General features: G+C 47.2%; 1 protein-coding gene across 2 annotated transcripts in view; it reads left to right on the top strand.

The window, feature by feature from the left end:
* The window catches only part of Ctnna1 (catenin (cadherin-associated protein), alpha 1, 102kDa), a 161,869-nt gene extending 140,959 nt beyond the window's left edge, over nt 1-20,910 (top strand). The window contains exons 9-17 of one of the 2 annotated variants that reach the window (XM_013513007.1): nt 1,786-1,878; nt 3,934-4,090; nt 10,977-11,177; nt 11,733-11,884; nt 16,124-16,234; nt 17,371-17,552; nt 17,655-17,760; nt 19,514-19,648; nt 19,763-20,910. In XM_013513007.1, the coding sequence (XP_013368461.1) occupies nt 1,786-1,878; nt 3,934-4,090; nt 10,977-11,177; nt 11,733-11,884; nt 16,124-16,234; nt 17,371-17,552; nt 17,655-17,760; nt 19,514-19,648; nt 19,763-20,050 (1,425 nt within the window). In that variant the 3' untranslated portion in view covers nt 20,051-20,910. Of the gene's footprint in view, nt 1-1,785; nt 1,879-3,933; nt 4,091-10,976; nt 11,178-11,732; nt 11,885-16,123; nt 16,235-17,370; nt 17,553-17,654; nt 17,761-19,513 lie in introns of both variants that reach the window. The other variant, XM_005382092.2, reaches the window with a different exon arrangement.
* The last annotated feature ends 329 nt before the right edge of the window (nt 20,911-21,239 follow it).

Here is a 21,239-nt window from a genome sequence, read left to right as displayed (position 1 = left end):
ATTAGGCTTTCCCCTTCTTTTTTGCATCATGAAATACATATTTTGAGGGTAATTTTTGTTCCCAGTACTTGGGATTGAACCCAGGGCTGGGCACATGCTAGGTACTCTGCCACTGAACTGCTTTCCCAGGCCTCCCGAGTAGCTGATGTTACAGGCATACATAACTGTGCCCAGCTGAGGGTAATTTTTAAGTCTTAAGTTTTACAAAATTAAGCTTAGCTCATATTTTGTAGTAACCTTCAAACTACACAAAGAAATAGAAATCTTCAGTCATTTCTGCAAATTGTCATCCTGAAAAGAAATGGCTCTTTGCTCAGGTTGACAGTAGAAGATAGAGTAAGCTATAGATGTTGCCTCTCCGTGTTATTTTGAAGGTCCCATAAACATTAGTGATCTGACTTTCCATTTCCTTATGTTTTTATGTTTAAGTTGCACATTACTTGTTTTTCTTTGTTATTAGGCATTGCATGATTTTGATAGTTAACAGTCTTACAGGAAGCTGATAATCTTTAACTGTGGCACTGCAAACAGCCGTAATAGTGTATAATTTTTCTTGTGCGTGTATGTGCTTAAGTTTGGTGGAGGAGTAAAAATCAAAGGTTATTGCCATTGCCCTTGTTTACTCTGGTATTAGATTCTGGAAAGTGCCTCTGATATTCCACTGCCTACGCCTTTGTCGTTCATAACTCAATTTGCACCTGGGGTAAAGATGTGTCTGAGCACTGTGTAGTCAGCTGGGCCCTAACACTGCTAATGCAGTTGACAAGCCTGTTCATTTAGAAACATGGGTAAGTGATCACTACCTTCACAGTTGCTGCGGAGCATCATTCTCAACACAGCCAGAGTTTTAGCCAAACAAGGATGACAATGACTTGGAAAGATGGTATCTAGCTCTGTTAGCTGTATCACTGAGATGGGTGGCTGGGAAGACAGAGATTTTATTTCACATTAAGCACTGTCAGGAAAGGGTCAAGCTGTTGATTTTTTTGAGAACCCATCTGAAGGACAGCTTTGCTCTCACTTATGGAATGTCGTTCTTGTTTCCTCTTTTTCCATTTTTGTGGATGGCCTTGGGTCTGTCTTGATGCTATCCTCATGCTTGTGTTCAAATAAGACTTATCTTGGCTTAAATCAAGCATTCATATACCTGTGAAATGAGAACAGCAACTTAGAATTTTTATTTCCTTCCTTCAAAAACAGCTGTAAAATTCATGTTTATTGGTGGATACAAATGGTGCTTTCCTTTTTTTTTTTTTTTCTTTCGAGACAGGGTCTTGCTATGTAGTCCATGCTGGTCTGGAACTTACTGTGTAACTCAGGCTGGCCTTGAACTGTCAGAGACCCTTCTGCCTCAGCCTCTCGAATGCTGGAATTCCAGGTGTGCGCCACCACACCAGGCCAGTGATGCTTTCTTAATGTTTGGGTCTTCAGCTCTTCCTCACAGTACTGCCAGTAGCAGAGAACCTCCTTCTGAAGTTCATGTACAAGCAGGTTAGAGTCCCTGCACAGCCTCTGAGCTCCAGGTTCTGGGATCTTCCCAGGTCTTGCCACCACTTTACAGTGTGATTTGTGTATTTTGCGTCTGTATAGTTTACTTAATACAGAGTTTTAAAATGTGTCCCCATAAGCAGGTTATGAGAAATAAAGCCCCACTAGTGTATTCTTCATCTCTTCTGAAAAGTTCTTAGTTGAGGCATATTAATTCCTGCAAATAGGTATATGAGTGTTTTCCTTAATCAAAAGAGAAAAATCCTCAAGAGATCTTCTTGTGTCGTTCCCTCATAGGTTGCCAACTTGGCCTGTTCCATCTCAAACAATGAAGAAGGTGTAAAGCTTGTTCGAATGTCTGCAAGCCAGTTAGAAGCCCTCTGTCCTCAGGTAAAGTACATCCAGCAGTGTTTGTAGCACCACCAACCTGGGTTTTAGTACAGTGGAGATGTAGCTTATTTTTTTAAGTTTTGGCTTTTTATTTTTTAAGGTTTTAAAATAGACATCTTGGAGACAAATCACTGATAGAAAATCCATACAGTTTGGGAAAAGTCTCTGTGGTTTTTTTATTGGTTGTTTTTGTTTTCTTTTGATTTTGTGATACTGGGGGTTGAGCCAGGTGCACTCTCCTTACACAGCCACAGCTCCAGCACTTTTGATTTTTATGTTGAGGTAGGGTCTTGCTAATAAAAAGACAGACCTGCTGCCCTCAAACTTAGGGTCCTCCTGCCACAAGCTCCCAAGTGGCTGGGGTTATAGGTGCAGTGCCGCTTCCTTTTGCCATCACACATTACTAACTTCCTGCACTTCGGTAAAAGTGCAGTGTCCTCCTCCGTTGGGAGAAAGTGAGTGTCAGTGACCACGCGTCCACCTGCACCCCATCTTAATGTCCAGTATTGGGGGCTCTGCTGGAGGAAGCCACAGTCCAGAGCTGGTGTTTCTCTAATGTCCTCAAGAAGTTGATGATGCAGCTGTAACTTAATTCAGCCAGTAAAATCTAGATAAATTTTCTCCAATGGTGTATTAGGAGATTAGGCTACCCTAAGTCTGTGGCACCCTGGACAGACTCTGAAGTACATGGATACCCTTTCCGTGCCCAGTGTTTTGCCTGACGCCCCTGAGGGAGTTTACTGTCAGAGGGAGCTCACTGTTTGCATGGCCTGACACTCCCTGCCATCCAGAGATTACTAAGCAGTATGGGTGGTATTTTGGTAGAAGAGATTTCATTTCCATTTTCCCAAGTAGCAAATGTCCAGGACATACTTTGACAACTTACGTTAACCTCTTTCTGTGTGTCCTGCCAGATGGCAGTGGCCACGGACAGGCAAGTAAGCCACAGAAGTGGAATGAGGCTAGATGTCAGAGGAATGAAGTTGCTGTGCTGTGTCTGCAGCCATTCTGAAAATACACTATGGCATTACTTTGGCTCTTTCATACAGATATTCCCCAGCAGTCAAGACAGCTTGGTTTGTCAGGGATTGCTGTAGTGTTAGGTAGTTTGAGGAGCACCTTATGAATCCACATCATCTGGTGGATATTTCCATGATTTTAACCCAGCCGTGAAGTCCGCTAGTGGTTGTTAGCTATACAGATAATAAGTGTAGTGGATTTAATCACACCTCCAGAAAGTGTGTCGTAACTAAATTATGTGAAATAGGCTTAGCATGAATTTTTAAAAATTGGGCATGCTTTTCTCAAGTTTGCCATTTTATCCTATCAGCACTTTGTTTTTAGTATCTTTGGTTTCTGTTTAGTTTTGAAATGCTTAAAAAGCGGCAGTGCTTCCACATATCTGCGGAAACAGATGGTGACATACGCTGATCACACCTACCAAGAGTATTTATATAAGTGATCTAGGGGGAGATCACACGAAGTATCTAGGAGATCCTAATGAAAACACTGGGGTACATAAACCATGTTTGACTAGGCCATGTGCAGAGTTTAGAGTTTGCCATCAGAAAGTCTCATTTCTCCCTCTAGCTGCAGTTTCGTGTCTCTTACTAAATGGACCCTGGGTGGAGTGGGCGTCAGATGGGCACTGCCCCCACAGCTCTCGGTACTAGGTATATATCCTGGATAAAAAGTTGTTTTCCAGGTGTGGTTATTCTCCACGGTCTGGCTGGGCTCCTTGGTCTTGCTCACAGACTGCTCTGCAGGAGAGGATGGGTGGGGTCAGTCACAGCAAATATACTAGATGTTGGTACTTCTCATAATGGCAGACTGGGCAGCACAGGCCATTTGGTTTTCAGTAAGGAAGCTATGACTGCACTACAGCGCATTATGGCCAGACCCCTTCATTATTTTAAAGATAGTCATCAGTTCGAATTTTTCAAGTCACATGGTGTCATGTGTCCTGGTGAAAAGGATATGAGAGAAAGCCATTGCCACTCAGTGACCAACTTGTCTCTGAAAAAGAGTGAACAATTAACTTTCTGTCTTTTGCAGGTGATTAATGCTGCATTGGCTTTAGCAGCGAAACCTCAGAGTAAATTGGCTCAAGAGAACATGGATCTTTTTAAAGAACAGTGGGAAAAACAAGTCCGTGTTCTCACGGATGCTGTGGATGATATTACTTCCATTGATGACTTCTTGGCTGTCTCAGGTAATGAGCTGGTTCTTCAGAGAAGCATGTAAAGATGTGCGTAATTACTTTCATCTAAGTTATAGTAATGAACAATCAGACACCCCCAAGTATGGGCAGGTAAATTTTTTAGGCATTAACATGCTGGTTTCAAAAAATATTCCCACTGTCTCCTGAGCAGAAGGAGGTGAGTTGGAGCTCTATCCCTTGTGGCAAGGCTGCTCTTGATCCTGGAGGCATAAGTTTTGTTTCCTTTCTGGAAAACTTCTCCTCTGTCTCTCAGAAGTGATCATAGTTTAACTGCCTACTTTTCTGAAGACTCTGTCTGCATGATGCACAGATAGAAAACAGAGAGGAAATATTTAAGTGTCGTTTAATTATGAACTTGCAAAAAATAAATCTGGGTAATTCACCTCACAAAAACAGTTGATTTCATTATATAAACATAAACTGGTAATGACATAGTAAATTGCATTCATATAGAAAATGTCTGTCAAATGCAATTCAGTGTTTATCACACAGAGATAAATTTCAGTTCTGTCTCCTTAGAGTTCAGTAACATTAAATGCACTCTCCATTTAACCAGGCCTCTGTTGTCCTTGGCTTCCTGGCTGCTCTCTGGAAATGCCAGGCTTCCTGAGGCCAGTGGCTGCAGGCAGTCAGTGGCTGGGTTCTTAGAGGGCTAAAACCACCTGTCACCCCGGGAGCTGCAGACTAGAATGTGGGAGGTCTGAGTGGCAGTGGGGCTTCAGTACATGCGCAGCACAGTCCTCCAGCAGTGACCTATATAAGGGTGGCGGTGTGTTCTGAATACCAATGTTTCCTGCCTTTGCGTGCTCTCCTTGGGATTGGTAGCTTTGGCTTTACTTCACATAGTGGGGAACAGGCAATTTGTAAACTGTAAAAAGCTAGGATAAACCATGTTGCTGCAGGACCGCCAAATTGCAGGTGCTGGTACTTTAAAACAAAAATCTCATTTGCAAGCACATCTTTGCAGGTGCCAAAAATGCAGCAATGGCTTTTTTGGGAAATCTTGGCCTTCTGTTGTTTTTCCCAATGAAGTACTGAATTATTCTTTTTCATAGACTTAGAGAAAAACATTCCACCTTCACAGCACACTTTTAAGCAAACAACAAATTCTGAAATCTAAATGTAAAAGCCCCCCCCTCCCCACCGGATGGATATCACATTCCTACAGTTCCTTTTTTGAGATTAGCTGGATATGGCTCAGGCTCAGTCTCAAGGGATTTTCAGTCCTTCTTACAGAAAAATAAAATGTAATAGAATCAAATGTCCCTCATGCAACATTCTTCAAAGAACAAAAGGGATTCTGCAGTAGCATTTCCTGGGATCCAGCAGGAAGGTATGTGGCATAAAACAGAAGAATAGTAAAGACAAATCAAATTCTTCAGCAGACCAATTTTGTCTGGTGAATGTGTTTCAATCTTTATGTACATGTATGAGAATTTAAGACAGGGTTGACTTAATGGTAAAGAGTTTAAGACAGTTTCTAGTTAGCAAATGAAAACCTGGAACTGTTCTCTTAGGAAGTGGTGTTTTCAGAGGCTCTGAACTTCGGAGTTCTACCTGGTGTGTTTTTCTCATGTTTGTCATGAGCTTCCTGAGAAATTCAGTGAAGTAATTTGTAGGGCAGGGCTTTATTCACAATTCCTGTGCTTTTAGAGGCATGGGATGAAGTAAGAAAAGAAGCAGAAGTCTGTGCAGAGTTCTGGTTGATTTCCAATGCTCAGACTCTTTGAAATCCTCAGACGTTTACCTCCCATGGCAGATCTAGGACTTACTCCATGGAGGAGTAGAGATGTCTTTTCATCTCACCTGCCACACAGCCCGAGTAGGTGTCAGCTGCAGCAGGCAAGAGGCCATGTCTTGGTCTCACCTAGACTTGCATCGTGTGCCAGTCTCCCCGTGCACTGGTATTGCAATGTCCTCAGTGAGATGGGCTTTTTTTTCTAAGCAGGCCTACCTGACAGAGTCTGGCTTAAGGTAGATGGACGTCATAGAATTTGTCTAAAAGTAAGTGTATTGATTCACTTCTTGGACTGGCTGTTTTCTGCTGTATGCTGGAGCCTTGAGTGCCTGTGACAGTGTGAGGAGTTTTATAGGATAGTTCTTCAAGTTCCACCACCAAGTTCCCTCTTAGAATCCAAGGGACCTAGACATTTGCTGCAGTCCTGCTGACTCACAAAATACCACTCTGGATGTTTAGCCCGAAGTACTTAATGTAGTATATTATTTGTTTCTAAGAGCATTTGCTAAGGAATGGCATACACCCAACTGGAACCACTCTGTATAACCACTTGCATCTTTTACATCAAGAAGCCAAAATTTCAACAACGAATGAGGAAATAAATTGCCTTTCTATGGACAATGTTTATCAAATACAATTCAGAGGAAACTGTCACCGTCTTTACCACTTGGGTGAATTTCAACCCATCTAAGGAGAAAATATATATGGGATAGGGCTGAGCACCCTGATTTTTCTAGCTTTTTTGTTCATTGATTCCAGAAGGTCCCTCATCCTTATCACAAGTTACATACTCAGTTTTGGCTCCAAAAGTAATGGTTATCTTGTGTATAACTTGGTAAAACGACCAAAAACCAACAATGGCTTTTGCTTTATTTTATTTTAAGGTAAGGAGGTTGGAATCAGGGCCTAAATACATGCTAGGCAAGTGCTCTATCCCTGAGCCACACCCTTAACCCCCAACACCGGCATTTCATTCATTCATTCATTCATTCATTCATTCATTCAGCCAGTCAGTACCTACTGGGATCAAACCCAGGGCCTCTTCGTGCTAGCCAAATATTCCCTGGCATTTTATATGAGGTTTCAGGGCAGGATGGGATTTGGTTCCTTTGTGTTTAATATGATAAAGAGAATAACATTCATCTTTGTTTGGGGTGGGAGATACCAGGAATCAAACTCAGGACCTCTTGTTTACAGCACTTAAAGAAGGGGATGAGCAGGGAAGAGGAAGTAGAATCTCTGCTTCCCAAGTTGTTCTACTGAGAGTCTTGCCTTGTAGATGCTGGGGGTGGGTTAGGGTGCTAGAGAGCATTCTGCAGACCAGGAATGTGTTTATACTGACTGATCCCTGAAAGAGAGTGGTCTGAAATTCACCCAAGTGGTAAAGACTGTGACAGTTTCCTTTGAATTGTATTTGATAAATGTTGTCCATAGAAAGGCAATTTATTTCCTCATTCGTTGTTGAAATTTTGGCTTCTTGATGTAAAAGATGCAAGTGGTTATGTAGAGTGGGTCTAGTTGGGTGTATTTTATTTCTTAGCAAATGCTCTTAGAAACAAATGATATACTACATTAAGTACTTCGGGCTAAACATCCGGAGTGGTACTTTGTGAGTTTCTTCCTTAGTGTCAGTGCATCCCAGTAATTTGGACTGATTTGGGTACAAAAGAGTTATCACACTTAATTTTTGGTTTTTTTGTTTTGTGTTTCATAGCAAAAAGCAGAACTATAGATTAGTTTGCCTTTGGAGGGAGTAACGCAGATAACGGTAGAGTTAGGAGGTTTGATTCCTGACTCGTGTGCCCACTTGCTGTGCGGCGTTGATCAGGTCACTCAGATCTTCTGTACATTGGTTTCTTCACTAATTAATAATGATTTAAAAAAAAAACCTACAAGTAGAGAGAGTTAAAAGTCAAACTCTCAGAATAGTGCCTGGCTTAGAGTAACCCCACATAAAATGTGAGACAATAGTATCATTTCCTGTGGGTGCCTTGGTGGCACTGATAAAGTTATCCAGGCTAAAGAACATGAAGATAAGCCCTGTTGTCACATGTTGAGGACTGGAGTTCTTGTATGCTTTCTAGAAAATGGCTAGTTGGTGTGATTTCTGGAAGGAAATTAGGTACTTTTAAGTCAGAAGTCTCATTGCTAGAAATTTTCCCCAGGGAGAAGTCACAAATGTTTGCCAAAATACCTGTGTAAGAATGTTTTCTTTAAGCCAGGTATGGTGGCATGTGCCTGTAATCCCAGCATTCAAGAGGCTGAGGCAGGAAAATTGCTGTGAGTTCAAGGCCAGCCTGAATTACAGAGTAAGGCCCAGCCTCATAAATAAATAAGTGAATGAATGAATGCATGCATGCTTTCGTCAATCTGAATGTCTTGGCAGAGAGTGGATGAGTGAATTATGGCCCTTCCATCTGTTCTACAGAGTCCTGTGTAATCATTAAAATGGGTGGGGTAGATCAGAAGTCATAGACCTACAAAGGCTTTCAGGTGACAAAGATACAGTGTCCATGATAGGATCTCGCATCCACTGACAGCCATGGACACCTGTACAGATAGACTGTCTTATGTATGTGCATTTGTTTTTCCTGATAGAAGCATTCCTATAAGTAAGACTGCGTTAAATAGTTTTTAGGGCGGTACGGATTTGGTGGGTCTACTCATAATGGACAACCTATGCAGAGTTTCCTTGGAAATTTAGTTAAGCTGAAGTGAACATGTGATTTCAGTTAGTAAGAATACTTCCTGACTTCCCACATTTGCACACAGGTAGGAGACTCTTACTTCCCCTGTGGTTCAAGTGGAGAGAGAAGGCTTGGTGCTGTGTCCCAGAAGTGTGGCTCAGCTAGGCTGGGGCTTTCATAGAGACAGCCATTCAGTAAGGGGAGAGAATATTACTTTAGTTAGCATCCTATAAAATAGCAGACTTACTCGATTCAGTCAGTCAATCAGTCAATCAAGCAGACTTCCTTTGCTGCTAAATGACATACCCTTCCCCAGTTTGGAGTCACTGGAAGAAAGTTAATATGAATTCAAGAAGGTGTAAATTGATTTTTGAAAACATAGGCCTCTAGAATAAAGGCTTGCACTACTGTGTTTAATGAACAAAGAAGAATGCCATGTTTCATTGATTCAAAGATGTACCTTCCCCTCCTAAGTATTAACAACCCTGGAAACAGGGTAAGTCTTAGGATCAATGGTATGAGAAAACAGTTTCATAGTTTTGTTAGCAACATATTTTCTTTCCTTTGCGGTACAAGATACATCTTATGAGTCAGTGTTGTGTTAGGTTTAGTAAAAGCAGCCATTTCAACCCAAGGCATTGGGCAGTGGGCAGCCTTGGTACCTGCTTATTTAGTTTAGATTAGTGTGTAGAGGGGTTTGGGTTTGTTTGGGGAGGGAGTATTACTGGGGATTGAACACAGGGCCTTCAGTCTGGGCTATATTCTGAACCTTTTTTTCTTCTTTAAGATAGGGTCTCACTAAGTTGCCCAGGCAGGACTCTTAACTTGGAATCCTTCTGCCTCAGCCTCCCAAGAATGCTGAGATTATAGGCAGGTGTCATCATCACATCTGACTGAGAGTTTGTGATGAACTTCAAGCCATTTATTCATGTAATTGGTTCCCAAACCCCCCTAAAATCTCTTTATAATTTTAATAAATTTTCTCTTTTAGGGGTACAATGTTGTAACCTCTAACAAGTCTCATAATTTCTAAATTAGGGCTAAAACATGACATGTATTAATGATAATCATGGTTCCCCCTCTGTAATAGGAATTCTTACAACTTCTTGGCTTTTCGTGCAAGGGTGTTTGCTCTTTGGTTTTTAACCAAGTCTCTTCCATCTTCTTCCATCATACTCATAGCCTCACAGACCTTCCTAGAGCTTTTGCCTGCAGCCTCTTGGAAAGAAGGGGGTTCTCTTGGCTCACAGGGATGCTGCCGCCAAAGGTCTGGTACCACAGTGGCTGAAGTTTCGCCTTAGGGCGTCTTCAGAAATCCAGTTGTCAGCTCTCTCCCGACACTGCCATGTGCACCTTGACTGAAGATGTCAGTAGAGACTGTGGAGAAGGGACAGTGGCTTCCAAAACTGGTCCTGGGTAATGAAACAGTGAAAGCATTAGGTAGCCAGAGCGGCATGCAAATAAGCCAGTGCTGCCCAGGCCCGTTTCTTGAATAGATTGCATTGCCGTCTTACTCTGGCTCTTCCAGAGGAACTAGTGCCATTGGTTTTCGCCAGTTAGGCAGACACTGTCCTGGTTTCAGTGGTAGATGCTGCTTCTGAGTGTTCTTAGCTGCCTAGAAGAAAGCTGTCTTCTGAGCAGGAAGGCCATCCTTGACAGCCTTTGGATTTTGCTTCACACTTATCACCCAGCCCTGTCACCTGGACTGTTTTCTGGTGGTCTGTGCACTCTCAGTCAGTGACCATCCCTTTTCCCCTTCTGAGTCTGCCCACATAGATCTGCCTCAGCTATTTTCATGGCTGCCCAGAACCCGTAATTCATCTATCCGCGCTTCCCCGGGACATTAGGGTTGCTTCCACTGTACATACAGATGAGGCTGACAGCAGACTCTTCGCTCCAAGGAGAAGTTTGGTAGCTCCTTCATGTCCAGCTATGTGACTAGCAGGTGCCACGTAGCTTAATAGGATCCACTGGTTTCCCCCTCGAGGGACTTTGCAGATCTCAGACTGGCCCGTCTGCATACCATGAGAAGGCCCTAAATGTCTCAGCTGGGTGTGTGCCCTCAGCACCTCTCACTCAGGTGTGTGGGCTTCTGAGTGTCAGGAGCACGTGCTGGAGGGAGAAGGGAGACTGGATGGGTAAAGTCTTCCTATTTATACCCTGCTTGAGACATAAGGTAGTACAGTTACGTAAAAGGAAGAACTATTGAGGTTTCTGTGATGAGAATTTTCTGCCTGTTCTATAGAAAAATGGTGGCTCAAATCTGAGTCTCTCCCACTTGCTCTCATTGTATTTAGGGATCACAGTTGTTTCTGTGGAACAAGCAGTGAGATGATGCACGGCATTTTTGGCACTGTGTCTGGCACCAAACACAAAGTAAATGATAGATGTCAAGTTACGGGGTCAGCCTCGTGGAAGGCCTCTCTCACTCAACCTTTTGCTTGTTCCTCAGAGAATCATATTTTGGAAGATGTGAACAAATGTGTTATTGCTCTGCAAGAGAAAGATGTGGATGGGCTAGACCGCACAGCTGGTGCAATTCGAGGCCGAGCAGCCCGGGTCATTCATGTAGTAACCTCAGAGATGGACAACTATGAGCCAGGAGTCTATACAGAGAAAGTGCTGGAAGCCACCAAGCTGCTTTCCAACACAGGTATGTGGATTGTCTCCCTAGTGCTCCCCCAGCACACCGCTGGGTAAGGCAGGCCATCCCATTAGTCCAGGCTCTGAGTTGGGAAGCAGGGACAAGAGAACTCAGCTCTTGCCGGAGGAGTTATGGGTGATACACCATATATGTGTGAAGTTGGCCGGCCAGAGTCTGCCTCAAAAGCACATTTCCATCATGTGCATCTCACGGGTAATCATGGGACTAATTCTGGATGTAGTATACTCAAGAACAACTGAGTTAAGCTCTTACTGGTGAATAAGTGCTGTTAAGGTAAGTTCCACTCTTAAGCAAGGCCTGAGTTAGTCTCACTTCAAATTCTCGAGCATCTAAACCCCATATTGCAGCCTGGTGAGAGACAAATGAGATGATTTGAGATTTTGTAAAATATTGCCCTTGATGTGCTTCACCATAAGTACCGTTGGCATGGTAGCAGCAGCAGCCTTTCATCCCAAGTCTTGCTCCTCTGCTGGGTGAGGACTTGGGGAGGCTGGCAGAATGCTATTGCTCACCGGTCTGCTCTGCCCTGCCGCCTGTCTCTAGTCATGCCCCGTTTTACTGAACAAGTGGAAGCAGCCGTGGAAGCCCTCAGCTCAGATCCTGCACAGCCCATGGATGAGAATGAGTTTATTGATGCCTCCCGCCTAGTATATGATGGCATCCGGGACATCAGGAAAGCAGTGCTGATGATAAGGGTGAGTAACTGCACTCCAGACGTTTTAACAGCTTCTTATCATTTGCTAAACTTGAGCAATGCGTCATTCTGGAACTCGGCAGATGCAGTGGCAGTATATTAAAACCATGAATCTAAGAGCTGTTAGAAGGAGATATATTTAATTATGTTGTCTAAACTGTTATTTGCAAGTTAGAGCCCAAAGTTGGGCTGAGACAGGGAGCTAGCACATGAGCTGGTCTTGATGACTTAATTTAGGGCAGTCATCTTAGTGTCAGGCTTCAGTTTTAATTACAGGGGAAACTGCAGAAAATACAGATTCTTAAGTTAATTTCAGAGGAGTATCTCCTAATGCTGGCTGAAGTCATCCTTCATTTGGAGCACCCGTCTCCTCCTTGTAGGGAGAGGCTGGATTCTGAGGTAGATGATAGAATCTCCAGGGTTCGGGGTGAGGGTCAAGGACCATGGCAGTTCTTGGTGATGCTCCACAGCTCATGGCTAAGTGTTGAACTCCTCCCTAAGAGCTGAGTAGAAGCGTGGCCTCCTGTGGACCTTATTTGACCCTCCTTTCTGAGAAAGCAACAGTTATCACTGCTTGCAAAGAAGTCCTTGGCCCCTTCTGGGTTGGCATAAACAAAGGGGCTTCAGAAACACCCAGACCCTCCATAATACCTCTGCAGGGTGCTGGGCCTGTGTCTCCCAGCTGCCTTTCCAGAGCAGTTGATCCCTCGTGTACTGCTGTGAGTGTAAGCTTGTTGCCTGGAGTCTGAAGGCAGAGCTTGTGCCTTCTCGCCCCAGGGCCACCTCGGTGCCTCAGGTCTATGGCCAGGCCCTACAGAGCAGGCCTGTGGCGCACCGGGTCTCCCTGCTATGCTGATGATGCTGTGCTGTTGTGCAGTCCATGCAAGGGAGCTTCTTTTACACCTTCATGGTTTTCTAGGCACGCTCCCAAAGGAGGAGCAACACTTTTTTTGAGCCTGCAGCCTGGCCTGCAGACCTCGCCAAGAAGTCAGCTGGAAACAGGCCATTTCTAAGGGAGTTACCCCAGGCTGGTTCTGTTTTGTGTGCAGTACAAAAACACTCAGGCAGGACCGCTCTTCTCGCTGAAGGGATGGGGAAAGCACAGGTCGAGGCTTGTGTGCAGGCTGCTCCCAGCTTTTGCGAAGTTCTTTCCATGTGGCAAACACATAGAAAATAAAAACAGCCCTAGTCATACAGAGGTGTAGCTGGGTGTGTGAGGTTAGGGCAGTGCAGGGCCAAGTGGTTGGTAGTGTATTTATTTATCTAGGAGATGCTTCGGGACACTGAGTCCTGGCCTAGGGAAAGCAGCTGGGGTTCCTCTTCTAACAAGCGATGCAGTTTTTTTTTCTCTATTATGAGATCTTTGTGGCTTTGGTGGTTTTACTCAGATGAAGTGTAGGTAACGTCTCTGGCACAGGACCTAGCACATAAAGACAGTTTCATACAATGTTTTCTGCTGTGCTGAAACTGAAGAATGACAAAGGTCTTAGCATAATCTCCTTCTGGATGACCAGACACATGTAAGAGTGGACAGAACCATAGGTGGAACAGAGGCCAGGCCAGCCAGGAAGCCTGCACAAGAGAGAAAGGGGTTTGGAGAGGCTGTGGTTTATAGCTCCTTGCTTATTTCCCGCTCCTGCCCTATTCTTGTCTTAATTGGAGAATCATCCTTCCCGTACCTGGGCCTCTTAGGGCTTGACCTCGTGTCCTCCCCTCCCTCAGCCTCACTCCACAGCCCTGCGTCTTGCTGTCTGTAGCTTGTCCTCCACCTAGTGCACAGCTGCTCCTCTCAGCCTGGCACACCAGCGTGGCCCCTTAGGGCCTTCATTCACTGCCTTCTCCCTTTGAGTCTGGCTCGCATCCTTTAGTCCCTTCCTGTCCTTGGCTTGCAAAACGCAGCCCTAGTGAAGTCCCATCTGCTGCTGAGGCTGTGACTGTGTGTGGGCCCCTGGGGTCCCGTAATGGTCTCCCTACCTGGTCCTAGTGTCTGGGACCATTTCCTCCATTCCTCTCCTCCTCCCCCTCCTCCCCTCTGTCCGGCTTTCTTGGCAGTTCCACCAAGGGTACCAAGGCAGTCGGCAAGTCTGTGCCCTGCTGCCTGTGCCCCTGCCTTTGCTTTCCTCCTGGTGCCACAGGTGTCCCTGTCAGTGCTCCTGGCTGAAGCCATGAGATCCCCTGTGCCTTTTGTTTATGCAGTTATGTCCCCCCTCTTTAAGAGTGGAAGGATCTCTGCCCTCCTGCTCTGTCTCATTTGCTGATGAACCTCTCTCAAGGGGACCCTCCTGCGCTCTGCTTGCGCGCGGACTTGCCTGTGAGCCGGCTCCTGGCCCCTTTCCTTAGTCTTTGTGCATTGGTTGATAGCAGCAACTTCTTCACTTGCTCAGGCCCAAATGTTGGATTTTTCTAGGTTTATCTTTCTCATCCTTCAGATCTGATCTCCAGCAGGTCTTACCGGAGGTCCTTCCCATCAAGCGCCTCCGCGCAGCCCAGCCTGCCCCAAGCCCCAGTCCCTCGCCCACCTCCTTCCTTCCGTATCTTGGCTCCTGCAGTTTCATCTGCACCAAAGAGCAGCCGTCTCTTTCAGCCTCAGCCAGATCGTGCTGTCTCCAAGGTGCCCGTGCCTTTTGGTCCTTACACTGGCCTGTGAGACCCTCTGGCACTGTACCCAGTGCCTTTCTGTCATCAGTCTGCTGCTTTCCCCTTGCTCTCCCAGATGGGCCAGTGACACCTGGCAGTGGGCTCCCTGATCCTCATCCAGGGACAAACTCCACTCTACCAGCTGCCTTTGAGGCCTCACCTGACCACCCGGTTCCCCTTCATGATGCTGCCACTGCTTCCGTCAGAGGACGTGTGAGAGCAGGAAGCCAGAGTCCATGTCAGCCATTTGGACAGTGCTCAGCAGCAGAGCTCTGGGTGAATGAACACAAGCAGAGGAGTGACTAGAAATGTCCTTGGGCCTGCAGTGGGCTGGTGGGAGGCGAGGAGGTAGAGATGCTGTTGGGGGTGCACTCCTTTGGGAAGCTCCTTAAAGATAGCACACGCTGATGCTAACACATCTGCACCACCAGTGGTGGCATTGTTACTGCCATCAAGTCAGCAGGATCCCAGTGTGTGGCTCTCAGGTGCCTCGAGTGACACTATCCCACCCCCCGCTGTTCTCTTTTGTTTTCTTGTTTTTTTCTGGTACCAGGGATCGAATTCACAAACTTGCGCTTGCCAGGCAGGCGCTGTGCCGCTGAGCTAAATCCCCAGCCTCAGCCCCAGCCCCACTGTTCTCGATGCACGGCAGAAGCCAAGATGCTGAGCAGCTCTGCAGACCTCGCCCGTGTCCTCGAGTCTGAGCCTCACTAAAAACCCCTGGGTGAGGCTTGGACGTGGCCTGGTGCAGATGAGGGCCTCCCCTCACTCCCCTCCTGTCACAGGCCAGCCGGCTGGGCTGAGAGCCAACCCCAGCTGTTCCGCCTGCTGCCCCCTTACTGATAATGCCAGAAGACAACATTGTGTTTCAAGTCAGTAGCTAATCAAGAGAGGCTGGCAGTTTGTACAAAATAAGAATTTCATTTCATAATTAGAGCATAGATCTAGAACGAGCCGTTGGTCCTTTGGTATTTACTGAGCCTTTACCCACTGACCTGGTGTATCTCCTCTTTTCCTTTGATAGAAATGTTAGAAAAATAAAGCAAGACATGGGGGTGCACACTGGTAATCCCAGCACTCTGGGAGGCAGAGGCAAGAGGACTCAATTCAAGCCTGGGCAACTTTGCTACTTAGCAAGACCCTATCTCAAAATAAAAAGGGCTAGGATACAGCTCTGTGCAAAAGCCCTGGGTTCAGTCCCTAGTACCACATCCAACCACCAGATTTTCAGAATATATTGCTGCTTTTTACACCTCAAAGCAGCTTATGAGAAAGCCCATTACTATACAATTTTATTTTTGTACTAAAAATAGGAACATTTAAAAAGCCAGGCTTGGTGGCATGTACCTCTTCTTCAGGAGGCTGAGGCAGAAGGATTACTTAAGACCAACCTAGGCAACACTGATACCCAGTCTCAAAAAGTAAATAAGAAAAGTGCTGGTGTGGGGTCCATGTATCAGTGATGCGTGATTTTACCCACAAGTGTTTGGAACCCTGCACTATAAATCCTAGAATTTTGGGCCTCCATGCTTTTGGCCAAGAGGGTGAGCATGGCCAAAGGCTCAGGACTGTGTCTGACTCATGGCCTCTGTATTGGCGGCAGACCCCTGAGGAATTGGATGACTCCGACTTTGAGACGGAAGACTTTGATGTCAGAAGTAGGACAAGCGTCCAGACGGAGGATGACCAGCTCATAGCTGGCCAGAGTGCCCGGGTAAGAAGCACCCCTTAAGTTACTCGGTAGCATCCCTCTGGCCTGGCCTTTTCTCTTCTAGAAAAACACTGTGCATTCAGAGCACTGGTTTCCCCAGGTTTCTTCTCTCTTGCTCTGGCAGCAGCACGAAGTTCACCTGCGCTGTGGCACCTGCTTGTCAGTGGTGGGTTTCTCACAATCGGCCCTCAGCCCAGGCAGGGTGGGAACGCAGGCCAACTCAGCTGTGCCCCAAGGCACTGGTTTTTGCTGAAGCCCTGGGTTAGGAGAAGCTTAGCATCTCGTCAATGCAGCATTTGTTGAAAAGGATTGTGAAATTTGAAAAAGATTGCTGCCTTTGCCCATTTCACTGATACCATGGGTATGAGCTATTTAATTATTCATGGGTTTAAAAAAATAACAGTGGTACATTCAAGAAAACCAGTCAGAGCCATTGCATTCATCTGAGTCATTAAATCTTCAATCAATAGCATTTATGTTTTTGGAAGAACGCCAAGAAATATTTCTAAGGAGTCTATTTTTTCACTCCTTGGAAATCCGTGAACAGCGCGCAGTCCCACTGTTCCCCTACTCGGGCCGAGAGCTTGGGAGGCTGAGCAGAGCCGGCTAGGCCTGTGGGCTGTGATTGGGCAGTGGGTGCTCAGTGCCCTGACAGGTAGTGAGGAGTCCGTCCTCGGCAGTCTTCTCTGCCTCTGCCTGCAGGATTTCTGTTCCATAGCCATTTCCAGCTCTCCTTGAGAATGCGGAGCTCTCCTCTAAGAACCCACAGGAGAAAGGGCTGCGTACATTCATCCCCCTGTGCTCCATTCCCGTCTCCACCACGGAGGCAGAGGGTGAAACTTAAAACATTAGGTCAGCCTAGCTCCATCCCTGCCCAGGTGTGCTGTGAGGCTTCCCATTAGCCTTCTACCCTTCATGTGCTCCTTCCTCCCACAGTAGGACTTGTTCTTCAAAGTGGTTCAGTTTAGGCTTTTAAACTTCTAAGAGAAATAAAAAGAAATAGCCCTTCAGGCAAAATGAAACCTATTAAAGTATTATCCTACCTATGTCATGGATTGCCTGTTGGAAACATCCTTGCTAATACACGGTGAGAACTTCATACTGTCTCTGTATAAGAGCTTTCTGTGCTTCCGATGCAGGCAATCATGGCTCAGCTTCCCCAGGAGCAGAAAGCGAAGATTGCGGAACAGGTGGCCAGCTTCCAGGAAGAAAAGAGCAAGCTGGATGCCGAGGTGTCCAAGTGGGATGACAGTGGCAACGACATCATCGTGCTGGCCAAGCAGATGTGCATGATTATGATGGAGATGACAGACTTCACCCGGTGAGTGGCGCCCCACGCTGGACCACGTTGTAGGTGTCTTCTGCTGTCAGCTCTCTATCTGGCGGAGATGTCCCTGACAGGGATCTCTGCTCTCTTTTTCAGAGGTAAAGGGCCACTCAAAAACACATCAGATGTGATCAGCGCTGCCAAGAAAATTGCTGAGGCAGGATCGAGGATGGATAAGCTTGGTCGGACCATCGCAGACCATGTAAGTGACGGGCTTCGCCAGGGCCTGGCCGGGACCGTGGTGTGAGGGGCTGTGATGATCGTTTTTGTGGGCCACAGCACTCGCACTCGTCTCTAAAAATGTCTAAACGCCTGTGTCTTTTATGGCAAGTTTTAGGAGCTAGGTCCAGTTCGCATCAGAGCAAACCAAACAAGAGCTAAAACCAACCTCTCCTGTTGTTCTTATTTCACGTCTGTCCTTAAGAACTGGCATTGCAGCCAGGGCTGCCCCTGCCGGCCCTCACACACTGGACTCAGGAGGGCCAGAGCTCCCAGGAGAGTCAGGAGTCCCTTCGGCGCCCAGTGTTTCGGAAGGCTGGTGTGCCTGCCCCGGAGAGATGGGCCTCTGTGTCCTCAGCCAGCACCAGGCGGTGCCCCTTTATTCCCCTTGTGACTGGCTCCTGCTTCCTGGGACCTTCACAGCACATTGCCTGCAGTTCTCGTAATACTTACCGTAGTTCTTCCTTGTGCCTACAAAGCCTCCACCTCTTTCCCTGAGAATCATCCAAACTCAGCCTCATCTAGGCTTCGGATGAGTGGCACTTGTTCCTCATGACTCAGGGCAAAAATTCTGAAGTCATCTTGCAACTCCTCTGCCCTCTACACAGCCCGGTAAGAGACGGGGTTGCTTTGCGTGAAACCTGTCTTTCCTCTATCAGCCACTTAATCCAGATACTCAGGCCACCTGCCTGCATCACTGTGGCCTATCCTGTTAGCTCCTTGTCTTGGTCACTTTTCTCTTGTTGCTGAGACAAAATACCCAACGCCCAAAATTAAAGAGGGAAAGGTTTATTTAGCTCACAGTGTGTGAAAGCTTTAGTCCATACTCAGCTGGCTCCCAGGCAGAGTGGCACATGGCACATGGCAACAGTTCACGGCAGAGGAAGTCAGCAAAAGCAGCAAGAGCAGAAAGGAATGATGAGCAAGCCTCTTTCCCTCCCTTACACTGTATGCAGGCTGCCTGCCCCAGGGCGGGTGCAGCACTCATGCCCGTAATCCCAGCATTGGACCGTGGATCAATCACAAACTCCAGAAGCCGCCCCATGACTGCATGAGGCTTTGGGGGGACATCCAGACACAAACTGTAACACTCCTTTTCCCTCCACTCCATTCTGCTTGCAGCCACCAACACTGTCATCACTTTAGACCCCTCCATTACTCCCTAGGCCCGGGGCTCACTGCCAGAGAACAATGCTGGAAACACTTCTTGGATGTGTCTTCCTAAGCCAGCTAAGGCGGCCCTGGGATCTCCCAGTGTGCTTCTCTTTTTCTTGCTTGGGTTTGTTTACCTACCCTCCAGCTTTGCCTGACGGGACTGTCTCCTGTCATCACATGCTTGTTCTGTGCGGCACAGCTGGGCAGGGACAGTGCCTGGGGCAGAAGAGCCAGTGTGTGGACGGTCACTGTGCATAGTTTAGCACAGGCTGATTCTCGCCTGTGGGGCCCTGGCTTCCTCCTTCTGGAAGGTTGGAGGGAGTTTCCCCATGTTCTGGAGTCAGTGAGAAGAGGGATCCAGGACATTCACCGCATGCCCGTGGGTGTGAGGCCTTTGCCTCCAGCCCCAGGCAAAGTGGCAGGGGGCTGCCCCAGGTAAAGGGACAATGATCTCTCTTGCCCTTTGCCCCAGCAGGAAGGGAGGAAGCAAGTTAGTGTCGCCCCTCAGCAATAGCCTGGGGCTTGGGGTGTGGTCTGGGCCCACGCTGGCAAGCTCGGTGCTCAGCTCGTTCTCCCCACAGTGCCCGGACTCGGCCTGCAAGCAGGATCTGCTGGCGTATCTGCAGCGCATAGCCCTCTACTGCCACCAGCTCAACATCTGCAGCAAGGTCAAGGCTGAGGTGCAGAACCTTGGCGGAGAGCTCGTGGTCTCCGGGGTGAGTGTCAGCGGGGGAAGCAGCCTCGTCCACCCCCTCCACGCCCATGCCAGTTCCTGCGCAGGGAGGGAGCCTTCCTGTCGGGCCCACCTCACCTGTGCCTGTGTCTTGCAGGTGGACAGCGCCATGTCCCTGATTCAGGCAGCCAAGAACTTGATGAACGCTGTGGTGCAGACAGTGAAGGCATCCTACGTCGCCTCCACCAAGTACCAAAAGTCTCAGGGCATGGCTTCCCTCAACCTTCCTGCTGTGTCGTGGAAGATGAAGGCACCTGAGAAGAAGCCCCTGGTGAAGAGAGAGAAGCAGGATGAGACGCAGACCAAGATTAAGCGGGCCTCACAGAAGAAGCACGTGAACCCTGTGCAGGCGCTCAGTGAGTTCAAAGCCATGGAGAGCATCTGAGTGGGCCCGCCAGCTGCCCGCCCCGGCTCTCAAGGCCCGTTACCGTTCTGCACCCAGTGCACTTGCTAAGTAGAGAACCTAACACTAGCGCTAGACCCCGGGGAAAGCGGCAGATTGACACCAGCCTGGTGGTAAAGTTCTGCAAGGACATTACATATTTCTGAGTTGGTCACAAAATGCCTTTAGAATTTAGGAACATCTTTCTAGCTATATTTTTTATAAACTTAAAGTTCCACAACCAAAGAAAATCCCACATTCACTTGTCAGTAGCACTCTGGACCCTGCTGGGCCGCCTGATGGCTGGGTGGCTCAGCAGTGAGGGCCCCACCAGCCCAAGGGTGGTGGTGGGCAGTGCTGAACGACCAAAGGTGACCGGGCATCTTAGGAGACAGTCTTTGGGAAAGGAATGTTCTAGAGAGGTAGACCTTGCAAGAGAGAAACTATGTGCAACAGTAACATAATGTATCTTGAAGAAAACTGATTACTCTTTATGAAATGAAATGAGAGTTACAATGCATGGCTACAATTACTAATGTACTCTGCTGCAGGACATTAATAAAGTTGCTCTTCTCGGGTTAGGCTGTTGCGATGCCATAGTCAGAACTTGCTTTTTCTTCCAGCTCCAAATGCAAATTTCTTCACTGGGCTCACTAATGATTGCAATGGTTCCTGCCTTGGGCTTGCAGCTGAAGCCTGACAGAGTAGTTTTTGCTTAGGCAATAATTTAGATTTTACCTTATTTGTGATTACTATAGCGATTACTATAGCTACAAGGTATAATTTTGCTGTCTTATTTAAATTTTATGAATTTGAATGTTTTTTACACTAACTTTTCTCAATAAAGTCCACTACGAAGCTAAGTCCGAGTCCAGAGTCATCTTTGCCTTTAAGAGGAGCCACAGACTCACTCGCCAGGGTCTGCAGGGCCTCGCAGGCGGGTGTGGCCGAGCGCCCAGCCTGCAGCGGACTTCGCTCCTGCCTCGCTCCCCCAGCGCGCTCGCCTCGCGTGGAAACAGCCGCCCTGGAAACCGGAACCCGCCCGAACCCCTGGGCCCGCCTCGGCAGCACCCCGGCTCCGGCGGCCCCTGTAGTCACTGCCTCTGCTCCGGCCGCGTCTCGCCCGCACAGTCCGACAGCCCGCGCTCTTCCCTGCCGGGAGACGGCCGCGCGCGGGGACCCCCGAACCGCG

The sequence above is a fragment of the Chinchilla lanigera genome, unplaced genomic scaffold (assembly GCF_000276665.1).
Source record: "Chinchilla lanigera isolate Chin_1 unplaced genomic scaffold, ChiLan1.0 scaffold00017, whole genome shotgun sequence".
Lineage (NCBI taxonomy): Eukaryota > Metazoa > Chordata > Mammalia > Rodentia > Chinchillidae > Chinchilla > Chinchilla lanigera.
This window is presented reverse-complemented; position numbering and strand designations above follow the sequence as displayed.